General features: G+C 35.5%; 1 protein-coding gene across 1 annotated transcript; it reads left to right on the plus strand.

Annotated features, from left to right (window-relative positions):
• The first annotated feature begins 17269 nt into the window (after positions 1 to 17269).
• LOC113316261 lies at positions 17270 to 17686 on the plus strand. Its single transcript, XM_026564478.1, has one exon. It carries the CDS (start codon positions 17270 to 17272, stop codon positions 17684 to 17686), a length of 417 nt encoding a protein of 138 aa, XP_026420263.1.
• The last annotated feature ends 2858 nt before the right edge of the window (positions 17687 to 20544 follow it).

Genomic DNA, 20544 nt, shown 5'->3' on the forward strand with positions numbered 1-20544 from the left:
TACCCATGAATACAAATGGATAGGTCTTGTCTGTTCGCACTTTCCCATCAACAAGAACGTGCCTTTGCATCAAAATAGCAATAACCTCACAGTATGTAAGGGCCTACTTCAATCTGTTTCGCAGGAAAAACAAGAAAGGGAAGACATTCCCTGTATTTCTAAGGATCTGAATCCTGGTGATGGTTTGGGAGCCTACACAATGATGCATGCCGTGAGTGAAATCAAATTAATAATCTTATTTTCACACAATTAACTGGTAACATAATGGAAGTAAGGATCATTCCCACGAAGAGCAGTGAGTTTTAGTTGTCAAATTGTCACAAAGGGGGGTTTGTTTTAGATTTGAATAAAATAAACAAAAGCAATTGAAAATATTAAATTGTAAGCAATAGGGAGAGATATGATCGAGGAGTCCTTCTTCGTTAATAAACTATCAATGAGTTAATATATTCATCTATTCGTCATTAATCATAGATTATCACCAACTGTAGAATAATAAGTACACTTAGTTATTCCCAAAATTTCTTATATCACTGGATAACAGGTACGCTTAGTTACCAGATTCTATTCATATGAACCACCTTCATCGAATGCTTTAGGGTTTGTGGATTTATGTTTGATCCTAGTAGTTAGACTCAGTACGCTCGGTCTACTTGCTAGGGTTGTGTTTATACGCAATCTTTTTACAGAATCCCTCTGCAAGGTTTCACGTTATCTACTTGTGTAAAGAATTATTCAACAATTACGGATATCCTAACCCTCACTAGCAATAGATTAAATCAACAAATATTCAGTTGGCCACCTAAACAATCTATCAATCAATCATAAGTATTTTAATAGTAAACACAAACAATAATCATATGAAGAAATCAAAATAGATTCATATATTAAATCAAATCAAGTTTACAACTTAGAATTCATCCTCAATCAACAGATGTTTAGCTACTCATGGATGTAGAAACATCATGATATACATATGAGAAAAGTAAGAGATAACGTTACGATTGATAATCGCTCCGTGTGATGTTTCTTCTTTCGAAACCCTCACAATTTCGTGGCCTTATGAGATGATATATATGATATTATTCCATAAAACCTAATACCTTTTTATAGGTTTACATTGCTTGGCCTTCACGTATTAGGTTTGGTTTAGGAACCCGACCCGAAAACACAAACTAGCGACTCCAAACGTTCCCTTAGGTCTTCCAATATGTGAATACATGTTTCCTCTTCGATAAGTGCGCGAACCCAGTCCTCAAACTTCAAAATCCAGCAGAAATTTTCGAAATTAAGTCTGCGAACCCCGTCCGCAAACCCAGTTCGCGGACTGCACTATCTTCGGTTTTGGGTGAAAAACATATATAGGCTTGTTTTTTTTTCATGGTGACAACCATAGGCCCGTTTTTTTGAAAATTACAAATCTAGGCCGGTTTTGACCATTTTATTGAAAAAATGGCTGACGGTGGTTATCCACCTTTTTCACACCGTTAGTGTAAGATAAAAAGACTTATAAGTCCTTCAAATCTTTGAGTTTATTGTTAACTCGTGAGTTTCTTATTCACTCGGTTTGGTTACACATCATCATTACACGTCACCATATGTACACGGCACCATATGAATCAGTCACCTGACTCTCTCGGTCAACTCGCCTGAACTGGATTTCGGCCTAGTTCTGACTGTTTCCTGGTAATTTCCCGGCCATAATCTAAGACCATTATTTCATATCTCAGGCCTGAACTCGCCCCTGTATAACCACCAATATCATTTCTGCAGCATCCAACCAACATAAATCAGACGCAACCATTCAAACATCTCCTTCCAGACCATTGTAGCATTCGCTACATCTCAGCACTATCTGTAACTGCACATCACCACCAGTTCAAGATACCCACCACATCTGAATTCTCTTCCTAACTCAATTTCAATAGCACATCAGCTTCACCTCAACTGCAATTACAAGAATCTATCTGCAGTCCCGTTTCAGCTTCTTATTCCATAACCAACACCCTTTTCTTGTTCATCCGAGTCAATCAACAACAACATTATTCTTGTTGTCTTGCACCTTCTACTTACACTCAAACTTAGGTCAAACCCAGCACACACAAGCAACAAATTGTGATCTCAGTACCATCATCTCAATTCCGTGTTCTTCATTTACCTGTCCATTAGAGCATCACCATCCTACAAGCTCAACAACACAAACCCACTGCAACATAACCTAACTCCTCTAGATGCAATTACAAACCTGTAGCTTCAGTTCATACTCTTAGCAGAGGAGCAACATACATCTTCTCATCCTATTCCAATAACACCAGTGTCATCTTCTATACAAGCCAAAATTCATCTCAGAATAACTCAAACCCCAATCCTCATTCTGTTAAAAACCATAATCACCGCCACAATCTTCTCATCAGAAAATACAACATCAATATGACCCATAGTTTCCACTTCCGACACAGATATGTGCTCTAACTTATAAATTCACCACAATAGCAGCAACATCTCAATCTGGTTCATCCTTCTCCTTGGCTTCAGAAATTATCAAAACCCCAAATAAACTCTTTCACATACCCATCCATTCATATGTTGAGCTTCAAATTCATAAAAGATTCAGACCCTAACTGTGATTCTCAACAGCAAACACACTTACCAGAATCCTCACTCCGCACTTCACTCTCCCATTTGAAAACAACCCTAATTCTTATTCTGATTCTCAACAACACCTTCAATTCCTTCGAAATCAACATCTACAACCCAAATTATAATCGAAGCAGCAAACCTTGATCTGGATCATTAATTTACAAATATGAATCCTTGTTCTTACCTGTAGTTTTCGAACACATCTAACACCATTTGAACTCATTAATTTCACCATCACATCACCACCAATCCTTGCAAACCATTCAAACCAATTTTCATCAGCAGCACTCGAATTCAATCAACCCAAACCCAGCTTCCTTATTCTTCTAAACACTTATTCTCCTCCATTAATCTTTACTGCAGCTTAATGAAGTTGTATATCAATAATTTAATTTCACCAGCGTCGTGCTACAATTAACCTTCTCAGCATTACCATTTCTTGATTTCAACAAAAAAATGCAGCTGCAACCAAATTCCACACAAACCCTAACCTTCGGATTCTTCCTTCAATTGAATTCTCAATCCATAGTTCAAATTCTGCCCAAACCCATGAATTTAACACACACGACCTTTCTCTTCCAGCTTCAGATCTCATCAAAACCCTTGAATCAGAAAACACAAGATCAATTCCATCATCTTCACATCATCAGTACAAACCCTAGACTGTTAACAATTCGACCTAAATCCATGGAAGACAAATTCATGTCTTAACCCTGTTTCTTCTCGACTTCACCAAGATTGATTTGCTTCTTGACCTCAGATTCATGTCTTAACCGATTATAAAATACCCTCAGTTCAGCATTTTCTTCAAATTCTTCTCCGCCGCTTCTCAAATCGATAGCTGCGATGGCTGATCCATCAACAGAAGTGGGACTAGATGGTGAAATGAAAACATATAAGGGAAGAGTATTTAATCTAAACCGTTGATTTTTTCCGGGATTAATACTAGAATCATATCAAACAACAAGATGGTTACACGTGTATAGAGGGCAAATGGGTAATTGCGCGTCAGTAACTCATCTCATCTGATGAGAAATTGACCGTGTTGACCGAGAAATTAACAAAAGTAACGTATTTGGATGGAAACATGGATGGAGGCCTAGATTTGCAAATTTGAAAAAAAAACAGGCCTATGGTTGTCTATCGGGTTGAAAATGAGGCCTATATCTGTTTATAATCCTTCGGTTTTCAATAAAACTGTTTTGGCCACAACTGCTTCATCCGAACTCGGAATAACCTCATTCTTTTTGCATTCTTTTTATCTTTCAATTTTATTAAAGATGGTGATGATAAATACTTAATTTGAATGAGTTAAGATCAGTCTTTTGCCTGTGTCTTGATTATGAGCGTTTTGCTCCTTTTCGTCGCTTTTCTTCCACTTCTCTTGGACTTTGGCACTTGGATACTTGGAATACTTATCTTCCTAGATATTTTCAGCACTTTGTATCTCTTTTTGGATGATTCACCTATTATATCCAAACAATAGAAAACAAGAGTAATAATACGAAAATATGCAAGAATAATAGCTAAAACAAGTATGGAATGGACACTAAAATCATATGAATTATGCACTTATCACACAACAGAAATTTTTGCATATCAATTAAGCATATCATTCTTTCAATCATTACATAACTTTAGAAAATAAGTCGTCTACTTACAAGTGCGCCTCTAAGTTTATCGAGCATCCGTTTTGGGGAATTCAACCTCTTCAAATGTTTTTTCAATCCCCTCGCCTGAGAATTATCAAATAGTTAGGATATAAAAAATTTGTATAATAATACAAGATTAAGGAACCATGAATCCAACGAAGACAACAAGTGTATGGAACCTTTGTAGTTTCAGCCATCCTTAAAATTCACAACATCGACAGAACTACTACAAAAGAAACTAAATTGAACAATAATATATGACAATCTATTTAAGTTTCTAGATACCCTGCTTAATATATACATTCATCCAACACCCAAATTAATTGCAGTCATTTTAGACCTTGGGCTCAAGTTGGATGTTTTTCTGATTCATAGAGCAACCAAAACGTATGGATATTCAAGAGTAACATCCCAGAATTCAGTGGATCGAGCAATGAATTTTTTGTTCATGGTTTAGAATTTTAGATTGGATCCAAGCTAGTATGAAGTCTATGATTCAAACTAGGGTCAGAACTCACAGAGACCAATCTCTAAGAATTAGAAAAAGACTGAATCAATTTACGCCTCTCGATGAAGGACAAAGAATGGATCACAAGAGTTGTCAATACCTAGTGGTTTTGTCTCTTGATAAAGTTGAAGGTCCAGCAGCACCTAGTAGTTTCATTCTCCTGAGCACAAGTAATCTTGATCTTGAGCTTCGGCTCGAAACCTCTCAAGAGCTTGAGCATCACCTGCAAAATCAGACCAATTCACCAAAGTAAATCCCTTTTTCATCATACTGGAATATAGTCCTAGGATTTGAAGTTGTCATAGCCAGATCAGAAGATGAGTTTTCCACCACTGGGAGAAATGTCATAGCTTGATCAGAAAACTTAAAATAAAATTTCAAAGTTCCAAGTATCAATTTCTCGTAAACAAATATAACACCAATGATTCGTTCAGATTCATTATAGAACAATGTTAGAAAGATGCAAAATTTAAAGCAAAGGTATGAAACCTTAGTGAAGTATCTGCAACCCTTGTCTCCATCAGTGACGACGAAGCTGTAGTTCAGGAGACATTCTGTAGCTCAGAAAGTTTAGGTAACATTAGCAAACTTCGGGTTGCTTTACTTGTCCTTAAAAAGAAGATCTAGCCAACAAATATAAAAACCAAAAATTAGTGAATCAAATATAAACATCTAGTAAGCAGACGACTTAAAATCCCGAAATTGAAAATAAAAAGGGTTTCTCTATAAATCAAATGCGCTCTAAAACTTAAAATCAAAGATGAAATAACTCAGGAGACGAAGGATTTCCATGGGTTTATTCAAACTGACAAACGGATTGATCTGATTTTGTTTTATAAATCGATTCAAAAATCCTAAAAAAAAACTAATTAATTCATAAATTTCCAATCTACTTCAAACCTAACCACAAACAATGACGAAAATCGGACCATATATACTCATAAACACAACAAAATCATAAATAAAGATCATCAATAAAGCGATTATTACCATAGATTGAACTTTGACTCTGTAATCCTAAGATTTCAAAAACATTTCCATCTTAACTTCCTTAAAAAATCAGCTAGATGATAAAGGAAGAAACTGATCTACTGCTAACTTTTTGTATAGAGAGAAGGGGATTAGGGTGGTAAGTGAAGAACGAAAGTAATGAATGAAGGTTGAGTCGTTTTTGTTTATTAGTTTTTTTTCCCGAGGGAGGAGGAAGTTTTGAGAGGTTAGAGACGAAGATATGAGAGGAAAGTGCAGCGAAGTGTGAGAAGTTTCTTTTGATGTTTCATATACCAATCTTTGAACGATGGATATTTGATTAAGGATGGTCATGCGGATTAGGGATATCTTTGGATGGTAGAGATTTGATTTAAGACTGTCATACGGATCAAGGAAAGTGTGTTTTCTTTGTGCTTTTGTGCTTTCTCTATGTTCTTCAGGTTTGAATTTCAACAAGTCACATAGGTCATGAAGTAATTTCGACTACTCATACAGGTCATAAAGTAGCTTTAGTTCACACTGGTAGACTCAAGTTATAAGATTACTAGAGATGGACCACGAAACTCCTGATGGATTCTGACTTCAAACTTCAAATGTGGTATAACGACATATAAACTATGAACCAAGAAGCTCCGGGAGGGTTCAGACTTCAAACTTAGCATGATATATCACCAAAATCAATAAATATGAATCTCAGTGTCGATTCGAACTTCAAATATGGTATAACAACATACAAACTATGAACCAAGAAGCTCCGGGAGGGTTCTGACTTCAAATTCAGCATCATACATCATCGAAATCGATAAATTTGAAGCTTAGTGTCGATTTGAACTTAAAATTTGGTATAACGACAACAAACTATGAACCAAGAAGCTACGGGAGGGTCCTGACTTCAAACTTAGCACTATACATCATCAAAATAGATAAATATGAAGCTCAGTGTCGAATTGAACTTCAAATGTGGCCTAACGGCATAAAACTATGAACCACGAAGCTCCGGGGGGGGGGTCCTGACTTCAAACTTAGCTGGATACATCATCAGAATTGATAAATATAAAGCTCAGTGTTGATTCAAACTTCAAATTTGGTATAACGACATACAAACTATGAAACAAGAAGATCCGGGAGGATTTTATCATCGAAATCAATAAATATGAAGCTCAGTGTTGATTCGAACTTCAAATTCGATATGACGACAAACAAACTATGAACCATGAAGCTCTAGGTGGGTTGTTTCTTCAAACTTAGCAGGATACATCATCTAAATCGATAAATATGAAGATAATTAAGTGATGATTCGAACTTCAAAAGGTTGTAAAACTCCAGTTGTAGATGTATATTTCCCAGTACTGATACAACCAGAAGTGGTATCTTCAGAATTAATCTCTATTGGAATCCTAAACCTTATGAACACTCCAAGTGAGTGGAAGATGTCATTAATCCGCTTGATTTCCCTTCCAATACAAGGGGATCATATCTGATCAACTTTTAAATATAGGGAACGAATATCCTTGTTTAAAGGTATATCGGGGACCATAGTACTTGAATTTTTATACATTTCTCTACATTTAGGAGATAGGGAAGGAAAATTTTGCATCATAGTTCTTGTCCTTAGGAGGTGGATTCAAAGCCTAAGTTTCTATATATATTATTTTAATTTTGTTTTTTTGGTATGATAATCCATTTTTTGATCATTCGACTACCCATTCGTTCAAATTAGTATTAGTAGAACTTAGAAATTTAGTTTCACCAATCCGGCCAACTCCTTGTGGGATCGAATGGTATTGGCCTTTAGATACATAGTAGACAACGTTCATTATATTAATAAGGAAAAAAAAATTATCTTGAATGTATTCCATTTATCTAAATCACATGCTTCAAAAAAAAAACAAAACCAAAAATCATATTTATTAAGTCGATCAATATATATGCGATGATATATCGTCATGCATAAGTTTTGGACTCGATCACAAATGACTACTCAATATACATATTTCGAAAAAGAACCCACATATGTTAATGGATCATGCATTTAGATCACTTAAATTCTCAAGCAATAAACTCTCGCAAATACCAATTTTGTTTAAAAAATAAGAAACCTTTTGAATGTTAATGTCTTTGCAGAGTTGCCATATTATGGTGGCTGAAAGCTGCTAATCACACCAACAAACTGATGGGTTGGTAAAAGTGTCTACCGGACAGAATAACTTGGAGGCTCTACATAGTGGCTTGAAGTATTTACCTTCTATTGTACTTTAAAGTTGCCATATTCTCGTGGATGAAAGATACTTGCGACGCCAATAATATGATGGTCGGTTTAAGTGTCTATTAATAGTTTATTCTGGTGGCTAAGACAAGTGGCAAAATATATATAACTTCTAGAGTACGTTTTGGCCAAAACATGGTGGTTGGAGGCTAACAACAACAAGTGTTTAGGTTGTTAAGTCATTAATGATAAAGAGTTCTACCCATTATCGTTGCTAGAAAAACCGGTGGATAGAGGTTTATACTGACCAGAGATGGTTTTAGTTACATAAAGTTGTTGTTGGAGAGTTTCATCAACGGTCGTTGGTAAGAAAATAGTTGTTAAAGACAAGTTTTCTTATAGTGTAGGCAAGGGGATCCGATTTCACCTTTCCTGTTCATTTTGGTGGCTGAGGTATTGTCTTTGATGATTAAAAAAGAGGCGGATGATGGACTTATTTCTGGATTTCAGGTACGTAATGATGGCTTAGTAATAAATCACCTTCAATTAGCAGATGATTTAATTGTTTTTCTCAAAGATGATCCAGTATAAGTTCAAAATTTGAAGTGTATTCTCTTGGGTTTTGAAACCGTCTCTGGCCTAAAAGTAAATTTCAGAAAAAGTACAATAGTTGGTTTGGGTGAATTGCATAATGGGGAGTTGAGTGATGATTTGTTTGGTTGTTCTTTGACGCAATTACCAATGAATTATCTTGGTATTCCTCTTGGCAGCAAATCAAAGTGCAAGTCTGTTTGGAATGAGATAATTCAACGTTTTCATCAGAAATTAGCGGGTTGAAAGAAGACGTACTTATCCAAGGGTCAGAGATTGATATTGATTCAGAGTGTACTGTCTAGCTTGCTAGTTTATTATTTAGCTATGTTTCAAATGCCAGTTGCTGTTGCTAAGGAGATTGAAATAATTATTCGCAAATTTCTTTGGGGTTCTTGTAATTTTACTAGGAAAAGAAGTTGGATTTCTTGGTATAAAGTTTCTATTCCAAAATGTAGAGGTGGAATAAGTATCAAAAAGTTGAAATTAGTGAATAAAGCATTACATGATAAATGGGTCTGGCGATAGGGGTCCGAAAGACATGCTCTATGGAGAAGGATAATAAATCAGAAATTTGGTGGTGCATATGATGCTTTATTTCCTCACTTAAATAATACGTCTATTTGTCGCAGCTTGTGGAAAGGAATTATGAAATCCAGAGAATTTGTAAAGTCTGGCTCCATACTGACTTTAGGCAATGGAACAAGTATTCATTTTTGGGATGATGAGTGAGTTGGAGGGTAGACGCTGAAAACATCTTTCCCTGATATTTATCACCTGTTGATGAGCACGAAAGTGCGACACATTTTTATCCATAAATACATTAGCTGGGACTCATTTTATCATTAATAAACTTGTTTGTTGGTATTTTTGGCAAATAAACTCTTATGGAAAAAGTTGCTCGAAAAGTGGTTTTTGAACCCCCAGAAAGAGTACTTAAGGCACCCTCATTTGGGATAAGGGCACCCCCGGGCATCTAGTTTTTAAAGGCGCCCGTGTTTTGGATCAGGGAACTTCATCTTAAACAATTCAAGTTTCATTTTTGGCGGGAAAATGGCAGCAGAATTAGGGTTTCGGTTTTGGAGGTGTTTGGGTGAGACTAAATGGCTGAAATCAAATGGTTTTTTTCCTACGGCCTATGGTAATGTTCTTTGTTTCAATTATATTTGACTGGATAATTAACGATTGATGAAAACAACAACAACAAATATGGCGGAAAAATTGTGTTTGAAAACTTGGTTGACTGCGTAAATTCATGGACTGAATTCTGTTGAGTTGTAGCTGGAAATATTGTCTTAAATCAATTAGGATTATCTTGTTTCACCAAAACAGGACTGTTAAGTCCTTTGGAAACGATAAAAATGGAAGATTTCTTCATATCTCGTTAAACAGGGAAAGAGTATGTTTCGGATTTTGTTGGACTTGAATGGTGAAAGATATTGTTGATATTCAAAGGATTTGGACACAGAGTTTTTGCTGACCAAGTACACATGCTATCACGTGTTTGAGACAAGCAGAATTCTGTTATTTTTGTGGTATATCCGTGAGATGAAAACAGGATATGTGTGAGTGAGATAATCATGAGATCTTCTGAGTATTTCTGAGGTTGGAGCTAGTGTGACTCAATCTATTACGAGAAGTCAATGTGTTTTGGTGAAGTATAAATGCAGAAGATGCGTAGAAGAGTTAAACATGGAAAGAAATATCGGTATTAGGCAGGGGAGTAAAAGAGGATTATTCTGAAGTTAATGACGAGATTCAATGGTGCTACTGGGTATAAAAAGGATCCTTGGGAGTCAGAGAATGATCGAGAGTTTGGGGAGAAGAATAGAGAGTTGCAGAGCAACTTCTCTACTGCTGCAGAGAAAAAGAAGAAGAAGAACTTTAGACGCCTACCGACTGTCATAGAGAACTGTCGTTTATAAACAGTACTCGTAACAGTCAGTTTGGCACGCTATTTTGAATTTGCAACAACTCTTGTAACGGTGACTTCTGTAACGCCAACAGAGCGTTGCAGTTTCATTGTTCTTCAAAAAAAACACCATTTGAGCTATGAATTATATTTTTGAGTGTGTTTTTATTATGAGAAGCTAAACCACAACACTGGGTCGACGGAGGAAGCCGAACTTCATACATGGGTGAATTAATTTATTTTTTATATGAATTTTGCACTAATTAAAATAGAATTATTATTTGAATTAATTAGTTATCATTTTATTTGATGGGTCATGCTTTCTTAGATGCTTGATTTCCCATGCTTACAATTTTATAACTAATATTTTGAGAATCTACCTTGGAAAAATAAGAGTCGATGTTATTTTATTGATTGAGCGATAATTGTTGAGAATAAATAATTGAACCTTATGTTATGAATGTGGTGGAATCCTAGACCCAGTAACTCTCTCTTTTATTATTTTTATTAAACCTTTAAATTTAATCTTCACAAGTCTTAGAGTTGGAATCCTATTTACAACAACGACAATCAGAAACCACATCATTTTGGCGCCGCCGACGCAGACTTGTTTTTAGATTAATTTTTAGGTTTATATTTATTTTGTACAGTATTTTCATTTCATTTTAGATTTTTCTTTTTCCCTTTTTATGCGTTTCTTTTTGTATTTCTTTTCAGGGACATTTTGAGGATGATGAATTCTTCTAGGGAGTCGTTACCTAAGATGACGTTGGCGGAATATAAGTTTAGAAAGTCAAATTATCAGGAAACCTCATCTGAGATGACGCTTGCTGAATATAAGTGTAGGCAACGGTATGGAGTTTCTGCTCCACATGAGGTAAGTGAAGAATCTCCTCTAATGATTTATGAGAAGTATTACAAATACACACCACGTAGTTTGGAACAAAGATTGAGAATTCTGGAATACCAAAGATTATTTAATGATGATGATGATCAGTCTTGTAGTGACGTTCCAGACAGAATATGTAGATGACCCTGTGGATGATTGTGTAGATGATTTTCCTAATTTCATAGATGAATCCATCCCACAAGATAATTCACCCAACTTAGAGGTTGTTTCTAGACCCCTAGACTTCCAAAAGTTGCCTAATTTAGGGTTAGAATTGCGTGCTTCTAAAGTGTTGTGGGATTACTTTGAATCTAAGTACCCAGAGGACTTGCCTATTCCTGATATCGTGCATGAACCAATTGATATTTCCCAAGTCCCGATAGTATCCACATATTTTGTTTTATACTCACTTCCATTTGAAGTAAAAACTAGGTTTGGGGGTAATCCTCTATTTCAGACAGTTTCAATGTCACCATATTTTCATAGCATAATTGTGAAGCTGTCGTTTGTGAATATAATATTTTGGGTTGATCCCCAAATCTTCTGGTTATTATTTTACGGGGATCTTTTATATACATTCCAGTAGGTATATTTTTTTTATTTTTTTTTGTTAATTTTTTTGTTAATTTTTTTTTGAATTTCCCATCTTAATTTTTACGTTGGATGACTCAATTACATTGAGGACAATGTAATGTTTAAGTGTGGGGGAGTGGTTATTAACTTCTTATTTTTAATTTTTTTCAGGAATTTTTGCATATTGTGACCAGCTCTTGAGCGAGTCTAAAAAAAATAATAATAAAAATATATATATTATGACCAGCTATGTAGTGGGTCTAAAAAAAAATTATGATTGTTAGGGTTATGATCAGATGTGTAGCGGGTCTTTTTCTTTTTTCTTGCATGTTATAACCAGCTGTGTAGCGGGTCTAAAAAAAATAAAAAAAAAAATTATATGACCAGCTGTGTAGCGGGTCTCTCTCTCTTATTATATGACCACCTGTGTAGCGGGTCAATTTTCTGTTTTGCTCGAGGACTAGCAAAATGTACGTGTGGGGGAATTTGATGAGCACGAAAGTGCGTCACATTTTCACCCATAAATACATTAGCTGGGACTCATTTTATCACTAATAAACTTGTTTGTAAGTATTTTTGGCAAATAAACTCTTATGGAAAAAGTTGCTCGAAAAGTGGTTTTTGGACCCCCGGAAAAAGTACTTAAGGCACCCTCATTTGGGATAAGGGCACCCCCAAGCATCCAGTTGTTAAAGGCGCCCGTGTTTTGGATCAGGGAACTTCATCTTAAACAATCCAAATTTCAGTTTTGGCGGGAAAATGGCAGCAAAATTAGGGTTTCGATTTTGGAGGTGTTTGGGTGAGACTAAATGGCTGAAATCAAATGGGTTTGTTCCTAGGGCCTAAACAGAGATGATAATGTGCTTTTTTTCAGTTATATTTGGCTGGATAATCAACGATTGATGAAAATAGCAAGAACAAATTTGGCGGGAAAATTATGTTTGAAAACTTAGTTGACTGCGTAAATCCCTGGACGGAATTCTGTTGAGTTGTAGCTGGAAATATTGTCTTAAATCAATTGGGATTATCTTGTTTCACCAAAACAGGACTGGTAAGTCCTTTGGAAACGATAAAAATGGAAGATTTTTTCATATATCGTTAAATAGGGAAAAAGTATGTTTCGGATTTTTGTTGGACTTGAATGGTGAAAGATATTGTTGATATTCAAGGGATTTGGACACAGAGTTGTTGCTGAAAAAGTACACATGCTATCACGTGTTTGAGAGAAGCAGAATTCTGTTATTTTTTTTGGTATATCCGTGAGAAACAAACAAGATACGTGTGAGTGAGATAATCATGAGATCTTCTGAGTATTTCTGAGGTTGGAGCGAGTGTGACTCAATCTATTACGAGCAGTCAATGTGTTTGGGTGAAGTATGAATGCAGAAGATGCGTAGAAAAGTTAAACAGGGAAAGAAATATCGGTAATAGGCAGGGGAGTAAAAGAGGATTATTTTGAAGTTAATGACGAGATTCAATAATGCTACTGGGTATAAAAAGGATCCTTGGGAGTCAGAGAAGGATCGATAGTTTGGGGAAAAGAATAGAGAGTTGCAGAGAAACTTCTCTGCTGCTGCAGAGAAGAAGAAGAAATTTAGACGCCTAAATACATTCGCAGAGAACTGTCTTTTATAAACAGTACTCGTAACAGTCAGTTTGGCACACTATTTTGAATTTGCAACAACTCTTGTAACAGTGACTTCTGTAACGCCAATAGAGCGTTGCAATTTCATTGTTCTTCAACAAAAACACCATTTGATCTATGAATTATATTTTTGAGTGTGTTTTCATTATGACAAGCTAAACCCCAACACTAGATCGATGGAGGAAGAAGAACTTCATACATGGGTGAATTTATTTTATTTTCTATATGACTTTTGCACTAATTAAAATAGAATTATTATTTGAATTAATTAGTTATCATTTTATTTGATGGGTCATGCTTGCTTAGATGTTTGATGTCCCATGCTTACGATTTATAACTAATATTTTGAGAATCTACCTTGGAAAAATAAGAGTCGATGTTATTTTATTGATTGAGCGATAATTGTTGAGAATAAATAATTGAACCTTATGTTATGAATGTGGTGGAATCCTAGACCCAGTAACTCTCTCTTTTATTATTTTTATTAAACCTTTAAATTTAATCTTCACAAGTCTTAGAGTTGGAATCCTATTTACAACAACGACAATCAGAAACCACATCATTTTGGCGCCGCCGACGCAGACTTGTTTTTAGATTAATTTTTAGGTTTATATTTATTTTGTACAGTATTTTCATTTCATTTTAGATTTTTCTTTTTCCCTTTTTATGCGTTTCTTTTTGTATTTCTTTTCAGGGACATTTTGAGGATGATGAATTCTTCTAGGGAGTCGTTACCTAAGATGACGTTGGCGGAATATAAGTTTAGAAAGTCAAATTATCAGGAAACCTCATCTGAGATGACGCTTGCTGAATATAAGTGTAGGCAACGGTATGGAGTTTCTGCTCCACATGAGGTAAGTGAAGAATCTCCTCTAATGATTTATGAGAAGTATTACAAATACACACCACGTAGTTTGGAACAAAGATTGAGAATTCTGGAATACCAAAGATTATTTAATGATGATGATCAGTCTTGTAGTGACGTTCCAGACAGAATATGTAGATGACCCTGTGGATGATTGTGTAGATGATTTTCCTAATTTCATAGATGAATCCATCCCACAAGATAATTCACCCAACTTAGAGGTTGTTTCTAGACCCCTAGACTTCCAAAAGTTGCCTAATTTAGGGTTAGAATTGCGTGCTTCTAAAGTGTTGTGGGATTACTTTGAATCTAAGTACCCAGAGGACTTGCCTATTCCTGATATCGTGCATGAACCAATTGATATTTCCCAAGTCCCGATAGTATCCACATATTTTGTTTATACTCACTTCCATTTGAAGTAAAAACTAGGTTTGGGGGTAATCCTCTATTTCAGACAGTTTCAATGTCACCATATTTTCATAGCATAATTGTGAAGCTGTCGTTTGTGAATATAATATTTTGGGTTGATCCCCAAATCTTCTGGTTATTATTTTACGGGGATCTTTTATATACATTCCAGTAGGTATATTTTTTTTATTTTTTTTTTGTTAATTTTTTTGTTAATTTTTTTTTGAATTTCCCATCTTAATTTTTACGTTGGATGACTCAATTACATTGAGGACAATGTAATGTTTAAGTGTGGGGGAGTGGTTATTAACTTCTTATTTTTAATTTTTTTCAGGAATTTTTGCATATTGTGACCAGCTCTTGAGCGAGTCTAAAAAAAATAATAATAAAAATATATATTATGACCAGCTATGTAGTGGGTCTAAAAAAAAATTATGATTGTTAGGGTTATGATCAGATGTGTAGCGGGTCTTTTTCTTTTTTCTTGCATGTTATAACCAGCTGTGTAGCGGGTCTAAAAAAAATAAAAAAAAAAATTATATGACCAGCTGTGTAGCGGGTCTCTCTCTCTTATTATATGACCACCTGTGTAGCGGGTCAATTTTCTGTTTTGCTCGAGGACTAGCAAAATGTACGTGTGGGGGAATTTGATGAGCACGAAAGTGCGTCACATTTTCACCCATAAATACATTAGCTGGGACTCATTTTATCACTAATAAACTTGTTTGTAAGTATTTTTGGCAAATAAACTCTTATGGAAAAAGTTGCTCGAAAAGTGGTTTTTGGACCCCCGGAAAAAGTACTTAAGGCACCCTCATTTGGGATAAGGGCACCCCCAAGCATCCAGTTGTTAAAGGCGCCCGTGTTTTGGATCAGGGAACTTCATCTTAAACAATCCAAATTTCAGTTTTGGCGGGAAAATGGCAGCAAAATTAGGGTTTCGATTTTGGAGGTGTTTGGGTGAGACTAAATGGCTGAAATCAAATGGGTTTGTTCCTAGGGCCTAAACAGAGATGATAATGTGCTTTTTTTCAGTTATATTTGGCTGGATAATCAACGATTGATGAAAATAGCAAGAACAAATTTGGCGGGAAAATTATGTTTGAAAACTTAGTTGACTGCGTAAATCCCTGGACGGAATTCTGTTGAGTTGTAGCTGGAAATATTGTCTTAAATCAATTGGGATTATCTTGTTTCACCAAAACAGGACTGGTAAGTCCTTTGGAAACGATAAAAATGGAAGATTTTTTCATATATCGTTAAATAGGGAAAAAGTATGTTTCGGATTTTTGTTGGACTTGAATGGTGAAAGATATTGTTGATATTCAAGGGATTTGGACACAGAGTTGTTGCTGAAAAAGTACACATGCTATCACGTGTTTGAGAGAAGCAGAATTCTGTTATTTTTTTTGGTATATCCGTGAGAAACAAACAAGATACGTGTGAGTGAGATAATCATGAGATCTTCTGAGTATTTCTGAGGTTGGAGCGAGTGTGACTCAATCTATTACGAGCAGTCAATGTGTTTGGGTGAAGTATGAATGCAGAAGATGCGTAGAAAAGTTAAACAGGGAAAGAAATATCGGTAATAGGCAGGGGAGTAAAAGAGGATTATTTTGAAGTTAATGACGAGATTCAATAATGCTACTGGGTATAAAAAGGATCCTTGGGAGTCAGAGAAGGATCGATAGTTTGGGGAAAAGAATAGAGAGTTGCAGAGAAACTTCTCTGCTGCTGCAGAGAAGAAGAAGAAATTTAGACGCCTAAATACATTCGCAGAGAACTGTCTTTTATAAACAGTACTCGTAACAGTCAGTTTGGCACACTATTTTGAATTTGCAACAACTCTTGTAACAGTGACTTCTGTAACGCCAATAGAGCGTTGCAATTTCATTGTTCTTCAACAAAAACACCATTTGATCTATGAATTATATTTTTGAGTGTGTTTTCATTATGACAAGCTAAACCCCAACACTAGATCGATGGAGGAAGAAGAACTTCATACATGGGTGAATTTATTTTATTTTCTATATGACTTTTGCACTAATTAAAATAGAATTATTATTTGAATTAATTAGTTATCATTTTATTTGATGGGTCATGCTTGCTTAGATGTTTGATGTCCCATGCTTACGATTTATAACTAATATTTTGAGAATCTACCTTGGAAAAATAAGAGTCGATGTTATTTTATTGATTGAGCGATAATTGTTGAGAATAAATAATTGAACCTTATGTTATGAATGCGGTGGAATCCTAGACCCAGTAACTCTCTCTTTTATTATTTTTATTAAACCTTTTAATTTAATATTCACAAGTCTTAGAGTTGGATTCCTATTTACAACAACGACAATCAAAAACCACATCACTTGTCAAGAAGAAAAGATGCAATGATTAGTGAAATGATTTCGCCAGAGGGTGCATGGAACTTACATTTCTCTAGACATTTGAATGAACGAGAGGTGCTCGAGGTAGTGAATCTTCTACAGCTCATTAGTGAACCATCTGTATCAGGTAATGAAGATTCAAGGAAATGGAGATATGGTGACAACTTTTCTGTGGCTAGTGCATACTCGGCTCTTGAGACAAAAGACTTGCTAACGTTCCCGGATAAGCATCTCTGGAACTCAAAAGTACCTCTAAAGGTTTCCTTTTTAGTTTGGACATTATGTTACAGTGGAGCTCCAACCCTGGATAAGCTTTATGCTGCCGGAATGGTTCAAGATTCCAACTGCCTCTTTTGTGATCAGATGGTGGAGACGAATGAGCATTTACTCATTCATTGTAGTTACGTCTTTGAGGTATGAAGCCATTTTCTTAACAGTTTTGGTATCAAATGGGTCCTTTCTGATAATGTTAAGTCTAATCTCTGGGAATGGGGCGATAAAAAAGTAAAGAGATCTAAAAATATGATTAGGAACATATGGAGTTTACTCCCCTTTGCTATTTGGTGGTGCATTTGGAAAGAACGCAATGCTAGGCTTTGTAATAACCTTGTGAAAGATGTGAATCAAGTGATTGCGGACAGAAAGTGTTTGCTGTTCAATTGGGGGTTAGCCTCTGATATGTTTTCAGGTTTTACTTTGTCTAACCCGATTTGTAATTGGGATGTAGTAGTAAACTCATCTGTGTAATTTGTGTGTTTTGGTATCACTATTTTGCTGGCTCAAAACCTTTTAATTTAAAATTGCCCTTTTGCTGTCCAAAAAAACAACTAGTTAATCAGCTGGTGTTTAACTAAACAATTACAAGACGTTATCAGCACGGATTTCTCTGCAGTAATCGGCATGGAGGCTGACGATACGGAAAAGGATAGTTCTCTTCAACCTTTGCGTATTTTAGTTAACTATTGTTGATTAGTTTATGCATAAGTTTTTATGGTATATAACTTGGTTTCCTATTTTGAATAGGACTTGTTAAAGAGAAAATAAGACATCTTTTCGTGTCCTATATATGCTATTTGGAGCACAGATAGTTATACGGTATATGAAGAGATATCCTAAATAGGTATGTATTAGCAACGACTCATATATGTGATGTTATTCGATTCTCGAATATAGCAAAATATTTGAGTTCTGCAGCATTTTGCTATTTTCCTCCTTAGCCGGCCAACAGAAGGTTTTTCCGCATCCTTATGGATAACGTAGAGAATAAGATTACCTTTGCTGGTACACCAATGATTTTTTTGGTGTTAACGGTTTTAATATTAGCAGAGCGAGGAATTGTTGCATCCTGAGGGATAAAAAAAATTTTAATATTCCTTTGCTATAGTAATCTCCTAAATTCAAAGTTGTTTCACCTAAGGTCGGAATATGATGAAAAATGGACACTGGGTTAACACGGTTAGCCAATCTCTATCAACAGTTCGTAAAGTAACCTAATGTTGATATGGAGACAATTTATTTTAAGATAAAGAATGTGTTCATTTTGCAACTTTGATAAATTAATATTTCCTCGTCCCTAATAGACGAAGTTGGAGATTTGTCTATATTAAATTTTGAATATTTTTTCTTCCTTATTTCACCATTCATTTCTATGGTAAATGGTTCGGCTCAATTTTAGAGAAGGTATATGCACCGTATATAATATTGCGGCGGGCAATAAGGAGAGTCGCATATTTTGCGCCCTTATGTGTTCCTGCTAATTTTGTGGCCTGCATAATATGCGCCTATTATATGCATCGACGAGCTTTAAAGAGCTAGTGCTTAATTTGCACTTTGTATATGTTGTTACAGCAACGAGAGATGCATATTTTAATTGCGTCTCGTAGATATATAAAAGTCGAGCAATAATGAGTGTTGAATTTTCTTAAATGATATTTAGAGTTAATATCGTGTCTCCTCGTCGCCTGAGCTATTACCTAAATCATGAGTTTGGTGAACTAAATTTGCAGCAATACCTATGCAAATATTAGTCTATTTTTGAGAAATTAATAGACCCATAAAATGAGGAAGATGCCATTGTGGTAGGTATATATTTTTGAATATGGGGACCGAAATAATTATCAGGTTTGATAATCTGGTAAACCTCGTACCACCAAAAGTGGAATAATACGGGACGGTAGCATAATGAATGGTTTGAATAAGCCATCTTTGAGCCTGGAAAAGATCTGTTGTCGTTGTGACAGACACGGTACGTGCACCTGAAGTGTCGTTCATCATAGTTGATCTCTATCGGTCGTCTTGGCAGAACTTGGAATAATATTGAGATAATGACTATGTTCACAGAATTTATTTTACAGTTACTGTTGATTTTACATGGAAATGTAAATTCTTAAATTTTTTTCCAGCTGGACAGTAAACGAGAGAAAAACTTGATCAGTTATGTCTCCTGGGATGCGAGTTATTTTCTGCACCCAGTTTCTCCCTTGATAGGTAGATTAATGCGGAACTAGATGTTCTGTTGATGAGACATTCCCTCCTGAGGATCAGGGGGTGAATCGTCGACGATATTGGTTAAATCCAATTGTGTCTCATCTAAATGCTCACGCCTAGAAATGCCTAAGGTGTTGGAGATTACTCTGCTTCTAGATTTAGCAAGAGTATGCTTGCTTGATTCGGCGTAAATTAAAGTCCTTGCAAGGCATGCCATGGAATCGCAACAATTGTTTCGTCTGAAAATTTGCTTAGAAGTATAGACGAAAACTCTAGTTCGAGATATGCCAATCTTATCATATAACATCCATATTCTCTTTGAATGATGAGTTGATAACTCCTGACGAGGAGCATATCCATATAATTTGCGTAGCTGAATATCCGCATATTAAATTCTGGTACCAGTGGATTAGAATATCCTCATACTCTGGAGAATGATGTAAGATCATTATTAACTGATTGATAACTAGTTGTCGATAATAGTCAAAGTAGCTACTTAAATCAGTGTGGATGGATATCCCCCTCTGAAAAGGAATTATCGACAAAGTTCATTTGATTGGAAAACATAGATCTCAGTCCATATTGAGCTGCTCTTTCACTTGTGAGACCTCAGTCCTAGCATCCACGAACTTTGGTTTGAAATTTGATCCTTATAAGAAAGTGTAATCAGAGAATTAAGATCGCTTGTTGACAGTGAGTTTCCGCAGATAGTAACCAGGTTGATGGAAGTATGGTCTGGTAGTCATAAATGACTTGACATATCACCTGAGTGGGAACTGTGATTTTAATTG

The sequence above is a fragment of the Papaver somniferum genome, chromosome 10 (genome assembly GCF_003573695.1).
Source record: "Papaver somniferum cultivar HN1 chromosome 10, ASM357369v1, whole genome shotgun sequence".
Lineage (NCBI taxonomy): Eukaryota > Viridiplantae > Streptophyta > Magnoliopsida > Ranunculales > Papaveraceae > Papaver > Papaver somniferum.